This window comes from Ixodes scapularis, unplaced genomic scaffold, assembly GCF_016920785.2.
Source record: "Ixodes scapularis isolate PalLabHiFi unplaced genomic scaffold, ASM1692078v2 PGA_scaffold1__304_contigs__length_218370807, whole genome shotgun sequence".
Classification (NCBI taxonomy): Eukaryota; Metazoa; Arthropoda; class Arachnida; order Ixodida; family Ixodidae; genus Ixodes; species Ixodes scapularis.
This window is the reverse complement of record NW_024609846.1, coordinates 9,420,930-9,445,660: the sequence shown is the minus strand read 5'-3', so window position 1 is coordinate 9,445,660 and position 24,731 is coordinate 9,420,930. Positions and strand designations below refer to the sequence as shown.

The 24,731-nt window shown below is 47.8% G+C and overlaps 1 protein-coding gene and 1 pseudogene across 1 annotated transcript; one reads left to right on the top strand and one right to left on the bottom strand.

The window, feature by feature from the left end:
• Positions 1 to 201: 201 nt before the first annotated feature.
• On the bottom strand, positions 202 to 3,294 carry LOC120842797. The gene is made up of 3 exons (XM_040213976.1): positions 2,338 to 3,294; positions 1,660 to 2,028; positions 202 to 258 (listed from the first exon to the last, which is right to left on the bottom strand). The coding sequence occupies exons 1-3, from the start codon at positions 3,292 to 3,294 to the stop codon at positions 202 to 204; spliced, it is 1,383 nt and encodes a 460-aa protein (XP_040069910.1).
• A 14,346-nt stretch (positions 3,295 to 17,640) lies between these two features.
• Positions 17,641 to 21,294, top strand: LOC120842796 (annotated as a pseudogene).
• Positions 21,295 to 24,731: the final 3,437 nt, after the last annotated feature.

The window sequence follows — 24,731 nt, the reverse complement described above, 5'->3', positions numbered from 1 at the left end:
GGCCGAATCGCTAACCAGAACTTTTGAGGGTTTGTTATGAGTAGATTTTGGAGATCGCAATCAAAATACTTATGCTTGGAGTTTTTTATCTGGTACTTATATTGTGAGGCACTCTCGCGATATCTGATCCAAGTATCCGGAGACCCCGTTGATTTGGCGAGTCTGAAGAGGCGTTTCTTTTTCCTAAGGAGCTTTGTGTGCTTAGCAGAAAACCAGGGCTGCTGGGAACTGGATGCAATGCAGACCCTGGGCACAAATCTGTTTAACGACTCAATAAGAGCCCCTTTATCCAGTCTCCAGTTCTCTTCGACAGTTCTACTTTGAAACCCTCGAAAAAACGTAGTGGCAAAATTAGACATATATTGGTGAATTGCATCTATGTTTGCACGCGGGTAACTAAAAATCATTTTCTTAAAGGTCAGCCGTCGTAATATTGGAATTGAAAGTACAACGTTAATTGGGATGTGGTCACTAAGCGGCTCTAAATATGTAATTGCGCTTACAAGTTCAGTGTTAGTAGTAAAAAAGAGATCAAGGACAGCTGTGCCTCGTGTTGGCTGATTTACCACTTGTGATAAGGAAAGGGCGGTGGTTATATTAACGAATTCCCGGCTTGAAGTGGACAAAGACGACCCGTAAAAAGGTGTTCCGTATGCCGGTACTGTAGGCCACTCGATGTCCGGGTAGTTGAAGTCGCCAGCTAGTACGATTGTATCCATTGAGAATTGGTTAACTAAGGTTTCTAAATGGTCGTTTAGTAAGGATGGGAAGTTAGTAGCTCCTGGTGGTTTATAACAAGCTACCACAAGAAGATGAGCAGTAGGACTACTTATTCGAACCCAAACAACTTCAATATTAGGGGCAATGCCAGACTGAAGGACATTTAATGAATTTATCACAGCAATAAGTACTCCCCCACCCTTCTTTCCCTGCCTGTCGTTCCTGATTATGTAGTAAGAGGCCAGCGCGCTTAGCTCAGAATTCGGTATCTCGGAGTTTAACCATGATTCAGTTAGTACAACAACGTCAGCAGAACATGAATGCATAAGAGAATATAAATCATCTTGTTTACGATAAATGCTCCTTGCGTTTGCTACTAGGAATGAGATGGACGTAGAGCGATTTGTATTAATATGCCTATTGGTTGGTTGTTATGTCTGAGTAAGCAGGACAGTGTTTGAAAGTTTGTCGAACCTGTATTGACTTCTTCCGATAAAAAGCTTATCGTGACGCAGCTTAAATTCACTCCCCTGGTTTTTCGCAAATGGTATCAGCGCTTTTCTAGCTGCACGAGTGTCTGGTGATAAGTCTTCGCTAAGGCGGAATATTGTTCCCTTGAGTGCCGGCGCTTTTGATAGTATTAGTTCTCTATCTTTGTAAGAATTAAATTTGATGATGACCGGACGGGGGTTTGCTTCATTTCCGCGGTAGGGCCCTATTCTGTGCGCGCGTTCTATAGCTTGGGGTGAAAGACAGACACCCAGCCTGGTTTCACAGAAGTTAATAGCTTTCTCTTCCGATTGTTTCCAGGATTCACCGGGGGACATCGGGGATATTGTAGAGCAAAAGGTTATTGCTTCTCGACTGGTTTTCGAGGTACTCGCATCTTTGTGTTAGCAAGTCTAGGCTAGCAGAGTTTTCCTCAGTTCTGGCTAAAACCTTCACAACCTCTTCTTTGACCTCTTTTAAGCCAGCACACTCCTGCTTAATTTCTTGTATTTGAGCTTTAAGAGCACCCAACGCTTCGTCTGTCTGATCCTGCCTTTGCTGTAGGGACTTAATTTCATTCAGTATCGTTTGTTGTCCTGCGTTCAGTTTGGTGTGCATAGGCAAGATTAGATCCGTATTTGCACTGGAATCAGAAACAGGGCCCGGATTTGTTTCTACGTCACCGCACAACAATAAAAGTTTCTTCAAATAACCCACGACACTATTCCGAACAAGGCAGACACGCTCATACACTTGTCGAGGGCACGACACCGCAATGACAAACACATTATTGTCATGATAAGAAGATGAGTAACAGACCTGTGATACGAAGTGAGTTAAGTACGGCATTCTCAGCTCGGTGTCGTGCCCAAAGTGCCGGTGGTCGCTGCCGTGCTTTTGTAGTACTCCAGGTACGCCCCTCTTCGCGCCAAACTGCACGTGATGTGGACTGTGTTGTCAACCGAAGGGCGGGATTGCTTCCGTTGTTGACGGCGAAGTCGAGAAGGCCACGGAACGCTGGATGATCTGCGGAGTGTAGACGCTGGCTTTGCATCCACCTTGCGGTGGGCTGATGTTGGGAGCAGCCGGTAATCCGAGCACCAGCGAGATGATGAAGGCACCTGCCACCTGTGATACGAAGTGAGTTGAGTACGGCATTCTCAGCTCGGTGTCGTGCCCAAAGTGCCGGTGGTCGCGGCCGTGCTTTTGTAGTACTCCAGGTACGCCCCTCTTCGCGCCAAACTGCACGTGATGTGGACTGTGTTGCCAACCGAAGGGCGGGATTGCTTCCGTTGTTGACGGCGAAGTCGAGAAGGCCACGGAAGGCTGGATGATCTGCGGAGTGTAGACGCTGGCTTTGCATCCACCTTGCGGTGGGCTGATGTTGGGAGCAGCCGGTAATCCAAGCACCAGCGAGATGATGAAGGCACCTGCCACCTGTGATACGAAGTGAGTTGAGTACGGCATTCTCAGCTCGGTGTCGTGCCCAAAGTGCCGGTGGTCGCGGCCGTGCTTTTGTAGTACTCCAGGTACGCCCCTCTTCGCGCCAAACTGCACGTGATGTGGACTGTGTTGCCAACCGAAGGGCGGGATTGCTTCCGTTGTTGACGGCGAAGTCGAGAAGGCCACGGAAGGCTGGATGATCTGCGGAGTGTAGACGCTGGCTTTGCATCCACCTTGCGGTGGGCTGATGTTGGGAGCAGCCGGTAATCCAAGCACCAGCGAGATGATGAAGGCACCTGCCACCTGTGATACGAAGTGAGTTGAGTACGGCATTCTCAGCTCGGTGTCGTGCCCAAAGTGCCGGTGGTCGCGGCCGTGCTTTTGTAGTACTCCAGGTACGCCCCTCTTCGCGCCAAACTGCACGTGATGTGGACTGTGTTGCCAACCGAAGGGCGGGATTGTTTCCGTTGTTGACGGCGAAGTCGAGAAGGCCACGGAAGGCTGGATGATCTGCGGAGTGTAGACGCTGGCTTTGCATCCACCTTGCGGTGGGCTGATGTTGGGAGCAGCCGGTAATCCAAGCACCAGCGAGATGATGAAGGCACCTGCCACCTGTGATACGAAGTGAGTTGAGTACGGCATTCTCAGCTCGGTGTCGTGCCCCTCATGATTCTGCACACGCGCTATTTGCGCTCACAATGATTGAAGACAGGCTCGAGGAACTTTTGCCCGTTTTTTTTTAAGCTAATCTATGTTTCGGACGGCGCTCCAAGCCATTTCAAAAATCGGCACCAATTACACGAATTTCAGAAGTTTGTTGTCAGCAGGTGGGTATACTCGGCGTCAGGGCACGGCAGAAGCGATGGAGTGGGTGGTGTGCTGAAGCATCATGCGTCACTGCATAACTTGAAAACAACTGAGCTGAGCTCCATAACTAACGCGCGTTCCTTCGTTGAAGCTCTCGGCCAGAAAACCAAGGGGATAACGCTTCTCTTCATCGACCAAGAGGAGCTGTCCCGTTATTGGGAGCTTAAAAGCAAGGGGTGGGAGAAGGTAACCCCATCGAAAGGCATCCAATCTTCTCATGTGTGGAGCAAAGCAATGAGAGAAGGGGGAGGTGATGTGGTCCTAGAAAGAGTTTACCAAACCCCAAAATAGACAGAGCTAAATGGTGGGACCGTGAAAAGGCCGGACTGTTTCAACAGTGCGTTCATCCTTGCCCCCCTGTGAGTGCGCGCTGTGTGATCAGACGACGCGCCATAGACTTTGACGCTGAACTGACTGCGATTTGAACAAAGCGAAAACTGGCTCAGAATCGCATCAACCTATTGTCTCGAAATGTGCTACGTCGAATGATGACTATCCCTATCCCAGGTGTTTATCACTCTTTTTGTGTGAGCAGCGCCGTGTAGTATTGAAAAGGTACTGCGTCGTCTATCCGTAAACCAGACGGAATTTAGTGGTGTTCAATTCGTTTTAAAGTTTATATTTGTATTAACTTTGAGTGTATTTTATGTTAATTAGGAGTATATGAGACATTTGGTCAACAGATTTTGATATATTTTATGAAATGAACATGTTTAGGCTACAACATGAAATATTACTTCGCTTCTCTGGTTACGTGTCGCATCTTTAGTTTAAAATTCCGAACTTTATATGTAATTGTCATATTTTCTTATGTCAAACAGATATGCAGTGCATATACATATGTGCGATTTAGTATTTGACGCTTAGGAAGTACGGTCTATTTTGTGCACATACGGCCTCTTTCGTAAAATAACGAGCATTTCGTGGCGTGTAAGGACGAGCATTTCGTGGCGTGTAAGGCTTCAAATGCGTTAGTCATGTGTTTAGGTTTCATTTCTATTTGCAGTGATTCATGCCAGGTTACTTAGAGGTTTCCCTCGTGACTGAAGTTTGTCCGTGAGTTTAGATGTTACGTACTTCTCCGTCAATACATAAGGCGAAGCTCACACACCTTTCAAATCACCCCAGTGCCAAGTAAATAAATGTTGTAAGGATAAATATTGTTACTTCACTTGCTTTTACGCTCAGATATTGTGGTAAGTACTAACATTAAATAGAAAACTTTACATTGGCCGAAATTCTGCTCAGCAAAGCGCCTGTGCGAAGTCCCGTTCAAAACGCTCATAGCACGAGATTCGAGTCTTAATAGCGGCCATACAAACAATATATTACAATTTCTGTCGGTAGTTCCTGATAGACTACTATATTAACTAACTGTAAATAAAAAATGAAAAAAAAAAATTGGGTTTTTTTAAGAAAATGACTTCAAACTTGCTAGTTTTTCGAAATATTCGTTTTTCCGGCACATGTAGAGCATTATATACTTGTGGCAAAATATTGAAATTATACTCAAAAGAAAGAGCATAATTGGTGCTTTACGGTGATATAAAGATCATAAAAATATGTTGATTAGGTCACACAGCGCAGCTTGCTGAACTTCGTCAAATATCGTCACAGAGAGGCGGTTTGACAAATAAAAAAAAATCATTAAGAATGTTATGACCTAGACGCTTAATTAGCATGAAAAAGCCTATGTCTATAGTGTTCCCAAAAAGTTATATTGATGTAGCGTAAAAAGTAGGGAACGGGATTTAGTGAAATATGGCACCTCCGATAAGCTGCAAAAAACATCAATTTCCACCTTGACCGCTTCAACGGTCCATAACGGGAGAACAAAAAATCCGACGAAATAACCGTTTGCGTCTTCTTTTATTATAGGAATTGCCCCAAAACATATATTTTTTTCGTCAAAATTAAAAATTCGACCCTAAATCCGTGCCTGAGTTGAGATGAAATCACCCATATATAAATGTGTCAAAAACCTGGTATCATCGACAAACTTTTATTATACGGAGTTTTAGTGGCGCCATCTATCCTAGGTCCACAAAACCGTCAGCTCTATCTTCTACCGCGAACAGCCGCCAGAAGCCGGAGGGGGAGGGGGACAGGGCCGCACGGGTATGGCCGGACCCGGATGAGACTTTCCTCCTTTCACCATATTGTTCGCGCGGCGCCCGCCAGCACGTGGTCACGCGGTAGCGAGCGGATGAGTTCTCGCTGCTCACTGATGGCTCTAAAGAGAGAACTTTTCCGGAACCCCGCGCCTACCCCATCAACGTCACTGCGCACGTGACCCGGAAGACGACGTACGAGTTGAGAGGCGGCAAAAACCTGGATCTTTTTCATTTTTTAAGATAAAAACTAAGGTATTCAGGTACAATCTGTTTTCGGTAGCTCACTTCAGAAGTGTTAGGCATCAACTTCCACAATTATTTAAGCAAGGCCCTGAAATTGTTGCACAGCTCCTTTAAGGCTAGTATGGCGTATTATTAATGTCTATAGGCGCGTCACAATGCTAAAAGGCGGAAATTTGTTTCCAATAATATTCGGTCTTACTTTGACAGCGATCGTACGATTATAGGCCTTGGAGATCTCAACTGTCTGTGTTCCGTGCGGGATAAAACCAGTGTACCGCCATTGAGAGACGCGGGAACCAGCATTTTAAATAAATTGCTAATGAGTATGGGCCGGAAGACGTCGTGAAAGCCTTGAACGTTCGTATCACTTATTTTCTTAGTCACGCCCATTTGGATAGGTATGTTTTTTAGAGGTGATTCCTCTATGTTCTGGCTACTGTGTCACGGCCGTTTTAGAGCGCAGCTCTTAGGCGCCCGTTTCCGGGTGGAGCGGCGTCGGCGTAACCGCGCGCGTAACATTATGGGACGTCACAGTTTCCCCGCTTAATTTAGCGGGGAAACTGAATTGGAGTTGAGGTTACGTGACGTCAATTTCCCCGCTAAATTTAGCGGTGAAATTGACGTCACGTGACGTCAACACCAATTCACTCTCCCCACTAAATTTAGAGGGAAAATTGAATTGGTGTTGAGGTCCCATGACGTTCATTTCCCCGCCAAATTAAGCGAAAACTTAACTTGCTTAACCTAGTGTGGAAATTTTTGCTAAATTTCCTGCTAAATGGGAGGTGAGGAATAGGGGAGGGTGAGGAGGGGGAGGAGGAGAATGCCTTCCTTCTCCCACCTTCCTTCTCCTCCTCAAGAGCTGCGCTCCAATTTCGCATTAGAAAGAATTGTAAATGTTTTTCATTTTTTGTTATCATTATTTGGTGTCATTCACCCTTGGTAGAGCCATGAAGAAAAGAAGCACTTTGTTGGGAGCTATTGAAGCTCAATAGTAAAGTTTTCGACGATCAAATGCTCGTAGATAAGCGAGTGGCCCGGAACACTGGGTGGACGCCTGAACAAAGATTTCTGAACGTTGTGGGATTTGCGGCCCATCATTGGGCAAAAGAACAGGCTTTTAGCCCGTTTTAGGCGTGTTAGCCTGGTTTTTCTCGCGTTGTCATACCCGATAGGCCTACGTGGTCGTTCGACTAGGCTTCGGCCACCGGACGCCATCTTTGCCGTCGGGGCTTGGCCGTTGTGAATAGTGTGGATATTGTAGTATATTGCGTGTTTTTCCGTTCTTTTGTGTTTCGTTTTGTTCTGTTTTTCTGTTTGGCTGTTTTTTTGCGGTTGCTACTGCGATGCAGACCCGCCATAGAGCCGCCGCAGACCAAGGCGAGACCGGAGAGGGGCCTGACCCGACGTCCATGGACCTGATGGCTCGGGTGGCCAACCTGTGCGACACGGTCGCGCAACGCCTGGTCCTGGCTGACCACGGACCCCAAGGGCAAGGGCCACGACCCCAAGTGCCGGTCCCGTTGTACACCGGCTACGACGACCGGAAGTCCGTGGCCGACTTCCTGGCCGAGCTGGCGGCCTATAAGCTCGCCACGGGAGCCTCGGACGAGTACGTCCTTGCGCGGGTTCTGCCCGTGGCGTTCCAGGCTAGCGCCGCGCGCTGGTGGCGCATCGTGGCCCCCTTCCTCACCTGGGAAGACTTTCGGCGGAAGTTTCAAGATGAATTTCTTCCACCTGGGTACCAGTCTCGAGTCCAGCGAGAACTGGAGCGCCGGACCCAGCACCCGGACGAGACCCTCGTCGAATATGTACGGGTGATGCAGGAGCTCTATGACAGAGCCTGCCCAACGACGTCGGAGTCGGACAGGGTTGCTCGGGTGATGCAGCAGAGCCACCCAAGATTCCGGCCCTACCTGCATGGCCGCACGTATTCCACCCTGGAGCAACTGGCCCGGGACGCTCACGGCATACAAGAGACGCTCCTGGCCGAGCTGCAGTATCGGCCCCCGCCACCGCCTGAAGAAGCTCTTGAGCCGTCCTGTGCCTGGCGAGCTCCCGGACCCAGAAGAGGTCCGACTCAGCGCCAAACCCTGGATGGCGCGGTCTGTCCCCCCCGTGCGCTGGACTCCTACGCCTTCGGGCAATGGGAGCGCGGGAGACCACTCGATGGTTCGGACCCCCGGCTACATGCCCGGCCGGCTGGATCGAGACTACGGCAGGGTGAAAGCCGTTTAAAGTCCTTCCCCCGCAATGCCAACCGGGGCGCCGATCGCTGGTCCAACAAGATGAACACCGAGAAGCTCTTCAATCTGCTCTGCCGGTATAACGATGTCGTCAAGATCAAGTTTTCGAAGAACAGGAACGGCCGTGCCATCGAGCAGATGGAGGATCACCTTGCCAAGGAGTGAGCAAGGCCCTTTAAGCATCCTGAGAGTACGTCGCCCTTCAAGGACTTCATGGGCAACTGCAACAACCGCGTCACCAATCCGGAGGCGGCCTCCACGAACCGCATCCGGCCGCCTGCATCGTGACAACCCCCTCCTCCTCTACCACCAACAACCAGAGAGAACAGCCACGGAGCCAGATGACAGAGAATGGGGGAAGGGGGGGGGGGGGGAAGTTTGTGGGATTGGCGGCCCATCATCGGGCAAAAGAACCTGTGCTCCGCGCCCGGCGCGTAACGTGCGCGCGAGCCACGCTCGAGGCTCGGGGGGCTCGGCAGTCGGTTGGCTGCCGCCAGACAGTAAAGGTGTGTTCTATGAGATCTGCCTCGTTGGTCCTTCTTGCGGGTGAGCAGTAGCACCGAACCCTACAACGTCTACTATGCCCTCGAGAGCACGGCGTGACACTGGTTCGAGAATCATGAAACCTCGATCATCTCATGAGACCAGCTGAAAAAAGAACGTGAACGCACGTTCGATAGTCAGCAGCGACGGGAGAGAGCCAAGGGCCTCCCTCGAGCGAGGACGCAAGGCCCCAACGAGAGCATCACCAGCTACGCTGAAGACGTCGAACGCCTGAGTGCACGCGCCGACCCCCAGGCGACTAATAAAAAGAAGCTGAAGGTTCTCATGCGCGGTGTAAGAGATAACATCTTTGTTCTCCTCAAATCAAGATCGGCGTGTAACGAACAGCCGGCCGGTGGCCTTAGGGCTACCATTGCGGGGAAGCCGACCACACCTACCGCCGTTGCCCCCTCCGGAAAATAGGTCTGCGCAGCTTACACCCGGACTACCCACGCCGACGCTACAGTGAGCGATCGCGGGAGATCAAAGAGTACCTTCGACAACCTCAGTCTCCGTTCCCTGCACCTCGCCGCGAGTCCCGGTCGCCGTCACCACGACGTCCAGGTTCGTCGATACACCGACTACCTCGGGAGAGCCTGTCGCTCTTGTCTCGCCGGGAAAGCTAAACGCGGAAACCCCTGGAGGTAGAGTTGCAGCAGACCGACAACGTAAAGCGCCTCCAACATCCCCGGAGAGCTCTCACTCGACCGACGTCATGCATCGCGCGGACCAATTAAGGGTACCCAACAGCTTTCAACGTGGCTATCGACGGCTACGACACCTAAACAATCGTGTAGACCGGAGCAGACTACACCGTTTTGAGTGGGAGGCTTTCACACCGCCTTCGGAAAGTGACGACGCCGTGGGGTAACCCACAAAGACTAACCGCCGGAGCCCACCTAACAACACCGACTGAAATGTGCACTGTACGAGTTGAGATACATAGTAAGACATTCTTCGTGAAGTTCGTTGTTCTGCAAGACTGCGAGGGACATTATCCTCGGAATGAAATTCCCATGCGAGTACGGCGCCGTAATCGATATCGGAGCAAACCGTTTGACGCTACGAAAACCTGTCTCACCAGCGGAGGAACCCAATGCGACGTCATCCGTGTTCCGAGCCTTCGCAACCAAGTAAACATACATCCACGGTCCATTGGTTTCGTACCCATCGGGACCGATGGTGCTACCTGCGGCAAAGTCGATGGTGCTACCTGCGGCAAAGTCGATGGTGCTACCTGCGGCAACGTTTTGCTGGAAAGAAGAGTCCAGTTGCTTCTAGAAAGTGAAATCGGTGTCGCAAGAGGAGCAAGAGAACTTCGAGACGTGCGTGCCGTGGTCCAGGTTACACATTTCCGACAACAGCCGGAACACCTTACTAACGCTATCCTCGTGGTCCACATCGACGAACTGCAGAACTGAGCTGCAGTGGCTGCACTTTCGGAAGAGCCTACTTCATCGCAGCACGAGAGAACGCCGCCCTCAGAACTTGACATCGACCCGAAGCTTCCAGCCACTGAACGAGGGCGGCTGCTTTACCTTCTGAGCGAGTTTGGCGAGTGTTTTGCCACAGCGTAAAGCGACGGTAGATAAGCACCGCTTATCTACCGTCGCGACGGTAGATAAGAGCCAAGCGACGGTAGTTAAGCACCGCATCGTTGCTGGCGACAACGCGCTCCCTGTCCATCAGTCGCCGTACCAAGTCTCCTTGTAGGAAAGGGAGGTGATTCGAGATCAAAGTCATGGAAATGTTCGACGACAACATCATTCAACATTCAGGATGTTCGTGGGCGTTCCCAGTCGTCCTTGTAAAGAAGAAAGACGGAACCCAGTTTTCAACCCTGCTAGAACCCTGATGTTCTGCGTGGACTATCGTCGACTGAACGCTGTGACTAAGAAGGATCTCTATCCACTCTCCCGCATTGACGATATGTTAGACCGGTAGCGCCAGTCACGATAAAGCGTGGTTCACATGCAGCGATTTTGGTCCTAAAGCGGCGCGATTTCTGCCGTCGCGGCGCTCTGGCCAGCACCAGCGGTTGAGCGGTATGAGCGCCGCGACGGCAGAAATCGCGCCGTTTTAGGGCCAAATTCGCTGCATGTGAACCACGCTTAAGTTTGGTCGATGAACCTGAAAAGTGGCTTCTGGCAGGTTGAAGTCGACGAATGCGACCTCGAGAAAACTGCCTTGGTCACGCCCGATGGACTGTACGATTTCAAAGTAATGCCGTTCGGACTTCGTACAGCACCAGCCACTTCGAGCGTGTCATGGACACCATGCTTGTAGGTCTGAAATAGCAGAGCTGCCTCGTCTACCTTGACGATGTCATAGTAGTTTCACGGGATTTTGACGAATACCTGAGGGGACTTTGAGCCGTAATTCAGGCTATTGAGGCCGCCGGCGTGTCACTCGAGCCTACAAAGTTTCGATTCGCCTTAGGTGAACTAAAGTTCCTGGTCCGAGTCGTGAGCAACGAAGGTGTTTGCCCGGACCCCGAAAAAACGCGCGTCGTAGGCGCATTCAGAGTGTCGAACCTGAGCCGAAGCGAACCGAAAAACAGAACCGAACTGTTACTTTCAGCCGAATTGTAACTAAGCCGAACCTAAATCTTAGCCGCCATGTTGGAACTGAACCGGAACTGAACCGGAACTGAACCGGAACTGAACCGTTAAATTGCAACGGTAACCGGTTCAAAATGATTCACGGTGTTTTTTGGTTTTTTTTTTAGTGTCACAAAATGAATATTTGAGAAGAAAAAATTGGCAGCTGATCAAATCGTCATATACAAAAATGCAGTGCGTGAGAAATTGTGAATATTTGTGGTGCGTTTGTTTTGGCGCTATGATTAATCGTATGTCACCAAGTCATGTAACGTCAAGACAGGCTGTCATCTTTCATCTCTTCATATTTGTCATCTTTGATTTTTTCATGTGACGCTCATTTCGCTCTACTCTCGGAAACGTGATTTCACTTTGATATTGATGATAGTAAAATAAGGCCATATCACCCAAATTTTTCTACGTATCGGAGTGACAGAGCGGAGCACCCAAACGGCGGTGTTCTTATCGCTGTTAAAGGGTAACTGCAAAGAAAAAAAAGATTTTTTAAAAATAGCCTAATTGGGACAAGCATGTCAAAAAACAATTTTTCCGCGAGAAAAAACATTTTTTACAGCAATATTTATTGCGTGAGACTCATTTTAGTTTGCGGCTATTTCGTCCGTTTTAAATCGCACGCCACGAAGTTGTGATTATGTGACGTCAATCCCAAAAGGTTCTCATTGGCTAAGAGTTTGATTGACAGCTTAGATCTTGGTTGTTAAACCTTTGTTATATGTTGCAATTTCCTTTTGAGCGGCATATTTTTACGTTTAAAGAATAACCCATGTGATGAGAGTTATTATTCTTTACAAAAAGTTTACAAGACGGGCACTTCCGTTTGGATTCATACAAACAAAAGCTTCGCCATTCTTTCATGGCCGCCGAAGTCTCTGCTCCCGCCTGTCTCGCCTACCTCGACTAATCGTTTCGCCGAAGTGATCAGTGTTTCGTCGTTTCGTGCTAACCCAGGTGCTTGAGTGAGACTTCTTGAAGTGAAGTAGTGTGTGTTTAGCAGCTGTCGCAGGTGTTAGTGATAGGAAGCGACGCGGGGTTTTGGCTTTCATAGCGCGGTTCTTTCGTTTTCCTCTTTTCTTGCTTAGCGTTTTTTTTTTTTTGCTTGTTTGCGCGTGCAAATGCTGACTTTTCGGAGATGTCAGATGCGTGATCCCGACAGTGAGCCTTCCAGCAGCCATGTCGCCCCGAAAGGAATGCTATTTGGCTGGAGGCAATCGGGCGTTCGCGTAGCGACCAACGTGTCTAGTTACGTTCTCGTCATATCGCTCTGGAGGCCGTCGAGATTCGCCCCGTGTGCACCTAACGTCCGCGACTAGACAGAAAATAAAAAAGCACTATGTCCACTACGTAAAAATGGTCTCAGTTCATGCATCTGTAGGCAGGTACGAAATCGTGCCCAAATTTATTCACACCGCACGATGCAACACGTCGCTGTGCAAACGCAGTCCAACACGAAGCATAAAAACGGCAGAGTTAGGGCAACAATTCGGAGTCCATTGTTCAATTAAAACGACGTAATTTTGTTGAAAACGCCCGCAGCTTTTTACTCACGGTATGCGTCGGGAAACTTCCACATTTTGAAACAGAACGAGGCAGATTTACTTTTAAAAACGCTCCCAGCGTCCTCCCGGACCAGTTTGACTGGATCAGCTGACGACGACGGGACTTAACTGGTTGAACGTCAACCCCACAACAACCAATTTGCGCTCCGTGTTAGCACCGCGTTACACACACCACGAACGTTTCAGCTCTTTGTCGCATCGCCGTGTTGCACCAAACAGAACGAGATCGCCGAAACCAACGCAGCGCTGTCGTGAACCTTGGCTTGTGGTTGCGCACTCGTGGATTCTGTGACTTCCTTCGCTTTCAAAGCGCGCACGACGATTATGAACGATACTTTCCGTCTTCCGGGAACATCACAGGGGCACTTCTCCGGTCACGTCTTCGCTACATGTGCTCGCACACCGCGTCGAACCAAAACAATACCAACAATACCGCGGCCTGGCGTAGTTGCCAGATCTTGCCGGAATTCGAGACGCTGCGTCGTTCAACTGGTTCAACTCCGCAACGCAAGGAGAGTGAGGGGCGGGGCGTACTCCTCTTCCGCGGGGGTCGAAAGAGCGGGAGTTTCAAATGTGGAGAGGTTCTGACTCTACTAAATTACGTCCTGTGGCGTAAATATTGATAAAAAAAATTATTTTTTTCGCGGAACATTTGTTTTGTGACATGCTTGTCCCAATTAGGCTGTTTAAAAAAAAAACTTTTTTTTCTTTGCAGTTACCCTTTAACAAAAGTATTTAAAGTCGAAAGATGTTAGTTTCCGATGCTCTATTGCGTGTTTGTGGATTTGTGAACAGCTATTTTGGATCGTTTTTGTTTCGGACGTGTTACAGTCCTCATGGCGCTTCACCTGGTTTTAATAATCTTCTTTCTGATAACTTGTTCATGCTGGCACTGCATCACGCTGGTAAACTTTTTTTTGGGCAATTTTGCTTAGAAGGCATAGGCAGGAAAGCATCGGCTCCCACTTGTTTTCGCGGCATGAATATTAGCAGCGATTTCGTAGGCTTGATAAACGAATTACCAGAGTCTTGAGGTTTCAGGCCTTGATACCCCTTAAAAGAATATTTTTCTACTCTGGGTGTATTCCTAATTATATATGTGAAGTGTTTTTTTTTTCTTTTTTGCTGCGCTACCAAACTCTCTGCTTGCTTTTTCATAAAACTTGATCGATGTATCCTTCCTACCTTGATGCCCTATGGCGACCGGTAGTATCAATAAAATAAATAAAGAAATAAAATAAATACAGCTAAGCTGTTTATGGCTATGTTTCCGTGGATTTTTCGTTTATTTCAACAAAAATTGAGGTCCTGAATTTTAGGCAAAATCGCCTCATTCTATACAAAGGCTTATACGTCTCATCACTTAGATATGCATTTTCAGTAGACTAGTTATCAACAGGCACCATTTTCGAGATCAGTAGACTCTCAGGTAGATAATAAAGGTTTCTCAAACATTTGCCGCTGTGCGACCCGTGTCGGCCATGTCTGCGCTCGCACCGCCCTCTCTTGGTGGTCGTTCCACGCGCTTGCGTGCCTAGTTTTCTTTGCTTCCGCTCTTCTGAAGTGCTGGTTCCGTCGCGCGTGTCTAGTTTCCTCCGTCTCCTCGGGGCGGGTCTGTGTCGTCTGCTAAACAGCTTCGCTGGTCACCCACCTTAACCGAGTGGAATGGCTCATGATTTTAGAGCGCAGCTCTTAGGCGCCCATTTCGGGGTTTCGCGGCGTCAGCGTCGGCGTCGGCGTAACCGTGCGCGTTGAATAATCGGAGTAATGCAACCGGGCGTAACCGCGCGTTGCAGTATGTGAAAACTTTCGCGCTGAATACTGCGGGGAAACGTTCCCACTAAATTTAGCGGAGAAAATTTAAAAGTTAGTGGGAAATTTGGCGACAACTTGTCCGCTAAATTTAGCGGGTAATCTAGCTAAAATTGTTCCGCTAAATTTAGCGGGAAAATTTAACAAAAATTTCCCCACTAAATGTAGAGAAAAAGTTTTCCCGCTAAGTTTAGCGGGGAAATTTTTCTTTTCAATTTAGCGGGAAACATTTTCTTTAAATCTTACCCAGTTAGTTCCTTTCCCTACCAGAGTAAAAGAACTTGTTTTCGGGCTAGTTGGTGTTGACTGTATTGAACCATGGTTAAAAGCGCTAAAAAGACGTACACAAGATAGAAGACAAACACGGGCGCTTTGTCTTCTATCTTGTGTACGTCTTTTCAGCGCTTTTAACCATGGTTCAATACTACCAGAGTCCCCGACATCACCTCTAATGTTCTCGGTTTTGTATCTACTAATGACCCATCTTTAATTAATTATCTGTCTCCTCTAGGTGGCGTAAGCGGCTATAAAGCACTTCATTGCTTTACTGATATTAAGTCACTAAAACAAGTGTCCATTAACCAAAAATAGGTTGTTTCATACGGACGACTATGACATGATAATTTCTCGGATCTCGGACTACTTTGTTACTTTCAACGAGGACTTTAATTATGAGAATGTTAATGAAAATTTAGCAACTGTTTAAAGACAAACTATCTGAGCTTGTCGAATTTTAGATGCTGTGCACGACTAATCGAGCTATTACTTTAAACCATGGTTTAACCATTCACTCCGTCGCCTATCAAACAAAAATAAAAGGTTGTTTAGAAACGCTAAAGATGTAAATACAACGGATGCCTGGTTAAAGCCTACTGCATGCTTACAAACGTATGCGGAGAGCGTAAGCGCATATTTTTTTCAGCACACATTACCAAAAATGTTAATAAAGAACCGCCCTCTATTTTGGAATGCTACTAATCAAAAACCTCCTTCAGACGTAGAGCTAGTTGACTGTTCTGATGAACATATACTGACTGATAAGTGTGTCAACGCTTTTAACAGTATATTTTCTGATGCCTTCATTCTATCCACGCCAATAACTGTGACTTCTTTCGTAACTTCTAATGTTTTCCAATGGATCCTATTGTTAAAAACTTCCATGGCGTAACCAACATTGCAAAATTACTCAAAATGTCATCACCGTGTGAAATAGATAATATTAAGAGCAAATTGTTAATCAACACCAAATTTTCAACTGGACTGTTCCTAACTAAACTTTTTCAGCAACTCTGGAGACGGGAATATTACCCTTAGATTAAAAATTGACAAGGTTATTCAAGTCCACAAGTCCGGCAGCAAATCGTCTCCACTAAGTTGTTGTCCGATGTTACTAACCTGTCTTTCCAGGAAAATCGCCGTGGATATCATTACAGGGGTCTCAAACACACGGCCCGCGACTCTTTAGGACGTGGCCTGCAGGCAACCGACGGGCAGTCCCGGTTCCCGTATCTCGAGCGCTAGAAATGGCATGCGTCATAGTGACCTGATCTCGTCGATTCAATTTCGCGCGAAAAGTAACTCTGCTCTTTTAACGTATTCACATAGTTTATACTGCTTCTCAGCTTTTTGTAATGTACAACAATTCCACTACGATAGGCTGGAAGCGCGAGCTATTCCTTGACGGATGCATCTCGGCTGCGCGAACTCTCGATCAGCAGGAGCAACTGCCAAAATAAAGCGCTACGAGCAGAGTGTTGTAATAAAAAATGTCAAACTGATTGTTTTTAGAGACATGTTGAGCTTGGTACTTGCTCTCTTGTTCCGTTAAAAATGCCAGCATGTCGATGGCGCAGTGTCATTTTAATTCTTGTTATCACATCAGGTCAGGGCTCAAAGTAGTCAAATAAGCAGATCAAATCTAAATATGTCAGTGGCAAAACTGAGTTTTTCGAGAAACATAAAGCACGTCTCTTCTCTTTAAAATATTTAGGCCTCCCCTCCCCCCTATTACGTTGGCCCTCGACCTTTCAGGTGTGGGCTATCTGGCACCCACACTCAAATGAGTTTGAGACCACTGATCTAGAAGCACCTTATTAACTTTCTGGACTCCTGCGAATTCTTCACCACCGCTCAGCATGACTTCCTCAGACATCTTGCATGTGAGACTCAACATATTTTTTTTACTAACGACCTGTTTAAACATCTTGGCTCTGGCTTCTCTACTGACGCTGTTTTCCTTGACTTCACTAACGCATTCGACGAAGTCCCACATAATCGTCTATCGTTTAAACTCTCTTCACTAAAGATATATCCTAGAGTTTTAAAATGGATTGCATCTTTCCTTGGCCATCGCTCTCAATTTGGTTTAGCTAAGACCACTGCATTCGGCGTTCCGCAGGAAACTGTCCTAGGCCATTTGCTTTTTCTAATTTATATTAACGACCTCCCTCTTCACGTATCGTTGTACATTCGCCTTTTTTGCTGATGATTGCGTTATTCACCGGCTAGTAAAACTCCCAACGACCATCTTATTCTCCAGAATGATATTAAAAAAATGAAAGCCGTTTACAGCTCCCTGTAACGCCGAATTAGAGCGCAGCTCTTGAGGAGGAGGAGGGAAGGGTACTCAGGGTCACGTGTTCTCGGGGGTCACGTGACCTCGAGGGGTTACGTGACCTGGAAGAGGGGTCACGTGACCTCGTGGGGGTCACGTGACCTCGTGGGGGTCACGTGACTGGGAGAGGTTTTTTGCAGTACCTTCCAGAAGGGACTGCTCTGCGCATGCCCGGATGTTGCCTAGCTTACGGAGAAGCGTCCGTCTTGGCTCTTCCCCTTCTCCTTTTCTACACTCTCTCTCTCCGTCTACTCCTCCGAAGGTTGTCCGAAGCCTCCAAAGCTTTTTTCGAAGCTCGCGCGGAATCGAGTCCGTTCGTGCTTCTGTTTCCATCTCCACGTGCAAGCGGCCCTCGCGCTGCGGTGCCTTGCTATGGACTGCGCGACCGTGTCGGCGAGATCTTAAGAAAGCGTACTGAGGAAGCACCTGCGCGGTTTGACGAAAAATGGCAGGACGTGGATCGACTACGTAGAGTCCAAGGATTTGTTTGAAGAGTTTGGACGAGACCTCGCCGCTGCCAACGTCTCTTTTCAGACAGAGCACTCCATCAAGCTAAAAGGTTCGTCGAATGCCTTATGTTGTTTTAGGTGGCGTCTCAATATTGATCAGAGGATGGCTCGATGTTCTAAAGGCTCTTTTCACATCTATACAGGGAGGCTGCTGTTCAATAGTCAGCGTGGACGTGTTGTAGTGAATGGGGACGTGCCGTTCAAAGTCGTGCGGAGCGTTGAGAAAGGCTGCCTCTTCGGGCGAGACCTGAAAAAGGTACAGGATTCAAGAAGCAGCCAGGTAAGCACAAACAACGGTTACCTTTGTTCCGTACCCCTCAAATCTGTCTCTAAAGGGCTACCGTGTGAACGGGGACGGGTGTTCTCACCACCATTAGTGCGGGGCTCTTTTCTTCGGCTAATACCAGTGTTGGGAAGTACTTTAAGTACATTGTACTTAAAGTACTACTTCAAGTAGGTTTAGAAAGCTTGTACCTTACTTGAAGTACATTCTCTGAGTATGTACTTGTACTTACATAAAGCATTTTTTCTGGTACTTTCCGAGGAAAGTACGATTCCCGACTTCACAGTACATTCCCCAGATTTGGTTTTGTTAAATTTGTATCAGGAAATGATGTTTTGTCAACTCCGAAGAAAAACCAGGGGGGATATTCTACTCTTGCCAGAAACGTGAGCAGACGACACACCGCTCCATTTGTTCTGGTAGCGGCTTTCCCGTAGTTTTTTGAACTCTCGCTATTTCTCGGTCGGTCAGCGCAAGCGAGGAGGTTTAAAATATTAGGACAGCAATATTAATCGTAATGTAGCACCTGAGACTGGGGTGTGGAAAAAAATAATTTTCAAGTCGAAGTAAAAGAGAACAGAGGAGAACGTCACAATGTTTTGAGACATTCTCTTTTGTCTTTTCTTTCTTTTGAAAGTTCCTTAATTTTTTCGCACCCCAATCTCAGTTTTTCCATTAAGGAGAGGACACTCCTTTATGAGAGAATTGTTTGCGGAAGCTACAGGGCTGACTTCATGCTCTCTCCTTGTACATTTGGCCTACTTTAGTCCAACCATTCAGTGCAATGGGCGCAAAATTCAGAATACGGGCTTCTGAATTTAATTCCATTCCTGAAAAAAAACTACTCTGTGGCCACTTGACTTTACAAAATATTCGCCACTGTTTCTGAAAATGGGCCATTCACCCCTACTACCCCTGGGCCCCAGGCAATGCATACCAGTTAAAAAATCATTGTATAGGGTAATGAAAGGGTACCATGAAAGATTGTGTTAAAATACTGGTCCTTTGAAAGTACATTGTATTAATAGTACTTTACTTCAAGTACCATTGCATATACTGTACTTAATACTTTACTTAAAGTACATCACGTCTCATCTACTTTGTACTTTACTTGAAGTACCTTTTAGATGAACTTTACCCAACACTGGCTAATACACTGCAGAAAAGCAACACAGCAAGATGCTTGCAGATGCCTGTTTTCAGCTCACGCTACCTTCTGCTCGTTACTTTTAAAAAAAGTTTAAGGGTTTCACTTAACATTTTGCATCTCGATATCTCATCACATTTGTACAGGAGGGAGGAGCAGACTGGTCAGCAGCCACCTTCCAACGAAGAAAAGTGAAGCTTCAGGAACGAAAAAGAAGGGATGCACTGCGGTGATGCATGTTAAGCAACTTGAGATGTACCCAGAATTCAAGGTAAACAAAAACACACCTGATACGGAGATACGTCTACTTTAGAATTTGTATTGGTGACCTACTGCACGTGTAGGCGTTACCGCACGTGTAGGAATTTACCAGCGGTGTAGACAGGATTTCATTGCGGGCTGGGGGAAGGGGGGGGGGGGGGTTTACCGTATGGCGAATTCCCCCCCCCCCCCCCCCCCCCCCCCGTGTTTGGACGTGGAAATTCAATTGAAGTCTGCTTGGTTTGGGGAACGATAAATAAAAAGGAGCACCCTACCAAGCCCTGGTACCAAGGACCCAAAGTTTTGAGGCCTATATTTGGCCTCGTTTTCCCAGCCTCATATTTCTGCTGAACCCTTATGTGATATCTGGGTGTTGAATTTCTTTTCAGGTGAACCTTACTGAGCAGTCTACCAAGTGCGAGCACCAAACGGCTTCGAAAAAAGCAATGGCTCAACTCAAGCTGGTACTCAAAGAAGAGGCGAATGGTAAAGACGTGCTTCGGCAGCATCGCTTCTGCATCAGCATGTCGGACAACGAAAGTCATTTTAATCATGATATTGGTGCTAGTTGTGCAGGGTATGCACAGCCTGTGAACCAAGAGGTGTCACATAAGATTTGTGAACTTGTGCAGCAGGGGGTGACGACCGTCAAGGCAATGGAGAGTTGTTTGAAATTTTACGTTGAAGACATTTTCTGTGGAAACAAGCAGAGTCCTCCGCCTACATGTAGGGAGTTTTACCCTACGAAGACAGACATAAAAAGTGAAAGCCGTTTACAACTCCCTGTAACGCCGAATTGAAGCGCAGCTCTTGAGGAGGAGGAGGGAAGGGTACTGAAGGGAGAGTAGACTCCTCCTCCTCCTCCTCCTTCTCCTCCCCTCATTCTTTAAAATGCTCCGGGGGGTCACGTGACCTCGGGGTGGGGGTCACGTACTTCGGGGGGAGGGGGGTCACGTGACCTCGGGGAGGGGGGCCACGCGACCTCGGGGGTCACGTGTCCTTAGGGGGTCGCGTGACCTTGGGGGGGTCACGTGACCTGGGGGGGGTCACGTGACCTTGGGGGTCACGTGGGGTGGGGTCACATTACCTTGGGGTGACCTTGGTTACGCCGACGGCGACGCCGACGCCGCTCAAGCCGGAAACGGGCGCCTAAGAGCTGCGCTCTAAAAATCACATCCATAGAGCACTGCGAAAGGATAGATTTAGTGCTGTGTATCAAGATAATGTTCTAATATATGTCGAGCAACTAAAGAAGAAGGCACCAACAAAGTGCCGTCTTCTTGTGTTCGTCCGTTTTTTTTACCGTTCTTCATCTCAGGGTATACAGATGCCAACAAGGAGTTTTCTTTTTTTTTCGGGCCTATCAGTAGAAGTTTCCGGAAGACAAGTCGCCAAACCAAGATCAGCTACAAGCTGGATCGCCCGACTGCGACGTTATGGAGAGTGTGGCACAGGAGTGTGACAAGACACTGCTGCTCTGCATCCAGACCGAGTTTATGAAGGGGCTGATGCTCAAGTACAGTGACGATGTGGTATGCCTGGATGCCACCTACAAAACCCCAGATTATTCCTTGCCACCCTTTCTGATTGTAGTGAAGACTGCAAGTTGCTATGCTGTGGTGGGTGCCTTCATCGACCAATTTGAGACAGCGGAGTTCATCGAAGAGGCGCTAAACTTTTTCAAGACCTGGAACCCAGAGCTTAGTCCTAAGTTCTGGATGGTGGACTACAGCCAGACGGAGATCAATGCACTTTCTGCTGCTTTTCCGCCCAGCCGCCCAGTCTTGTGCGATTTCCACAGAGAACAGGCGTGGCAAAGGTGGCTCTCAAAAAATGAAAGCCGTTTACAACTCCCTGTAACGCCGAATTAAAGCGCAGCTCCTGAGGGGGAGGAGCGAAGAGTACTGGGGGTGGGTCAAGTGACCTCGGGGGGCGGTGATGTCACGTGACCTTGAGGGGGTAACGTGACCTTGTGGGAGTCACGTGACCTTGGGGTGTCACGTGACGTCGGGGGGTCACGTGGTCACGTGACGATGCCGATGACGTCATCAGTGACGATCACGATGCGGATACCGATGACGTCATCAGGACGTCACTGATGACGTCATCAGTGATGATGATGATGACGATGCGTATGCCGGTGACGTATCAGTGACGTCACTGATGACGTCATTAGTGATGATGACGATGCGGATGCCGGTGACGTCATCAGTGACGTCACTGATGACGTCATTAGTGATGGTGCCGATGACGAGCCGGATGCCGGTGACGCCATCAGTGACGTCACTGATGACATCATCAGTGGCGATGACATCAACGGGGAGTCACGTGACCTCAGGGGTATCCTTAGGTCACGTGACCCGGGGGGGTCGCGTGACCTGGGTAACCATCGTGACCCTCGTGAGGGTAACCCTAGTAACCCTTTGAGGGCAACTCTCGTGACCCTCGTGAGGGTAACTCTCGTGACCGTCGTGAGGGTAACTCTCATAACCCTCGTGACCCTCGTGAGGGTAACCCTCGTGACCCTCGTGAAGGTAACCCTTTTGAGGGTAACTAACCCTCGTAACCCACGTGAGGGTTACGAGGGTTGGTAACCCTCGTAGCCCTCCTGATGCTCATGAGGGTAACCCTCGTGAGATTAACCCTCATAACCCTCACGAGGGTTACGAGGGTTACTCGCGGTTACGCCGACGGCGACGGCGACGCCGCTGAAGCCAGGAACGGGCGCTTACAAGCCAGCCTGTACTGTCCTTGCCTCCGGCCGCTATCTTTGGGGTGATGGTGGCGGACGGTGACGCCGACCATGATTCTTGGAACGACGTGCCACGTGACTGGGAGCTCTCCGATTAAATCAAATTTTTGCTGACATGTAGTGGTCGGTAACTGCAAGCCATATGTCTGCCTGTATTTGCAATTGAGATCATATTTATGACATAACGTGTAACCAGGGGTATTAATTGAAATTAGACTTGTGTAGTACGCATGGCGGTTAGCAAACAGGGGTTCGGATTTTCTGACAGATCAGCTTGCAGAAACAGTTTGAAGCTGCGTTAACTGTGATTTTTAAACCCTTAATTCACTGCAACACTGTTACGATGTTAACTCCAAGTGTGAGCGCAGGTTAAAGTAATTGTCCGGTGACAACCAGATGTTTGCATGTTATGTGCTGCTTATGCCGAGGGGGCCTAACCCTCCAGCTCACCGACATTATTTTTATTTCATTAAGATATTCCCCAATATTTGTAAATTTTGTAAAAAGTGTAGATGTGGTTCCACACATCAAATTTGACCATCATCAATGGTTGACGCCCGCAGCTGCTTCATGACATCACATGATGCAAAGAATCGTCGGATGGTAGGAAACATGTGCGTTGGCAGCCAATCTTCAAAGGTTGTCGTGTATTTTGTTTTGCAGTTATATAGTCTGGTAGGCTGTACCATGATGAAACATGTTTTCTGTAGTGCTATTCGCAAGCATGTGTAAGTAATTGTCTTCTGTTTGGATGTTATTCCAAAATGACTTCGAGCTTTCAGTAGACTGGGCATGGGAGCAGCATCGTGATTAAGCTCATTCACGTCATGCGCTTGTTTACCCAGGTCGCGGCATGTCTCCAGTTCAGCGTGGGATCGGCGGCCTCCCCCGGTTGTGATTTTGCGACACTTCTTCAAGCCACGAAATACGACCTTCCGTGCGTACCCGCCTGGCAACCAAGCTAAACGTTTCCTCAGCCATTCAAGGCCACCTAATCAACATCACCATAAAGCTTCGATAAGAACAGCTGGCGGAACCTTCGAGACTTCAGTGGGCATGGGAGCAGCATAGTGACGAAGCTCATTCACACCGTGCGCTTGTTTACCCAGGTTAGTAAACACACGTCACTAGTCGAAAAAAATAGGGTAATGTATACCTAGCGCTGTTCCTGTGTCCAGGAGTGATGCTTTCCGTGATAATTGTTTTGTGCCGTCAGTGCTTTGAGGTTATTCGCCAGGCGCTCTTGTTGTCAAGAGACGTAGAGTTAAGCCCAGGCCCCAACAAGGGCGGACATTCTACAAGGTCCCAAGAGCCTGCTGCACCAGTAGCGGATAGCCCATTAAATGGCGCGCTACAGAAACAGATTAATGAAATGTTCGCAATGTTACAAGACGTGAATTCGCGCACAGCAGATGGAACAGGATCAGTCAAATTTAATAAGTGCAGTAAATGATATAAAAAAAGCCAGGCATCGATTGAAAAAAAAAATCACAGACAGGAATAGAAGGCTGATTGCGGTAGAATCTAAACTTCGTCCAGTGACGTCATTCAGCAAGACTTGTATGATTTGCGGCGGTTCACCGATAGTCTCAAAGATGAAAATTCGCGATTGCGGGTTAGTCATGCTGAGCTGGAGGACCGCTCACGGCGAGATAATCTTTTGTTTTACGGTTTGACAGATTCTCTTTCTGAAAAATGGAATGAAACGGAGGAAAAACTAAAGACTGTTTTCTCAGCCAACCTGAATTTGCCCATTCCTACGGATTCAACTGAACGCGCACATAGGCTTGGCGCCTTCGCAGACAAATGCAGGCGAGTTATCGTAAAAATCCTTTATTTTAAAAGGTAGCAGCAAATTTTGATTTCAAGCGTCAAGCTGAAAAGCAACCGCCTCACTGGCAGCGACGATTACTCTATCTCTACGCGTCAAGCTCGAAGAAAACTAGAAAGAATTGCCAAAACGCAAAATTCTATTTTCAATCTGAGATACAACAAACTCTACATTAACAGCAAGTGTTGTGGTTACAACTATGTAAATGACAGCCTGTTTGAACTTGCCACGCACTCTGGACAACAACCCCAGAGTCAACGACCGAACAATGAAGACGAATCAATACAGGCAAGCGCTTCGCGATAACGTAACGTGAGGGGCAGTGGACAGGCTTCCGATAGCATAAGTAAACACTTTTTTTCTATTCACTAATATTAGGAGTGTTTCATCTAAACGTGACGAATTGAACTTTGTCGGTGACTCGTGCTATGCTGACGTGGTAGTACCAACTGAAACATGGCTTTCCGCGATGACTGGAAACAATGGACTTGTTGAATGCGGCAAGCGTTTCAATGTTTATCGAAATGATAGAGGGCTAAGGTGCGGTGGTGGTGCTTTGATTTTCGTGTCCGATAACCTTTGTTCGTCTTCTGTAGAAATTCTAAGTAATTTAGAACTTCTATGGGTGGAGCGCGTGTGTCACAAAAGATTTAGCTTAGGTGTTTCTTATCGACCACTGT

What these genes read in the sequence shown, in the direction of transcription:
- LOC120842797 (XM_040213976.1), bottom strand. Translation starts at nt 3,294, where the DNA reads ATGCCGTACTCAACTCACTTCGTATCACAGGTGGCAGGTGCCTTCATC. An exon ending in CAACTCACTTCGTATCACAG is followed by an intron (nt 2,029 to 2,337) that starts GTGGCAGGTGCC and finishes TTCGTATCACAG; the next exon opens with GTCTGTTACTCATCTTCTTA. An exon ending in TCAAAGAAGAGGTTGTGAAG is followed by an intron (nt 259 to 1,659) that starts GTTTTAGCCAGA and finishes GTCGTTAAACAG; the next exon opens with ATTTGTGCCCAGGGTCTGCA.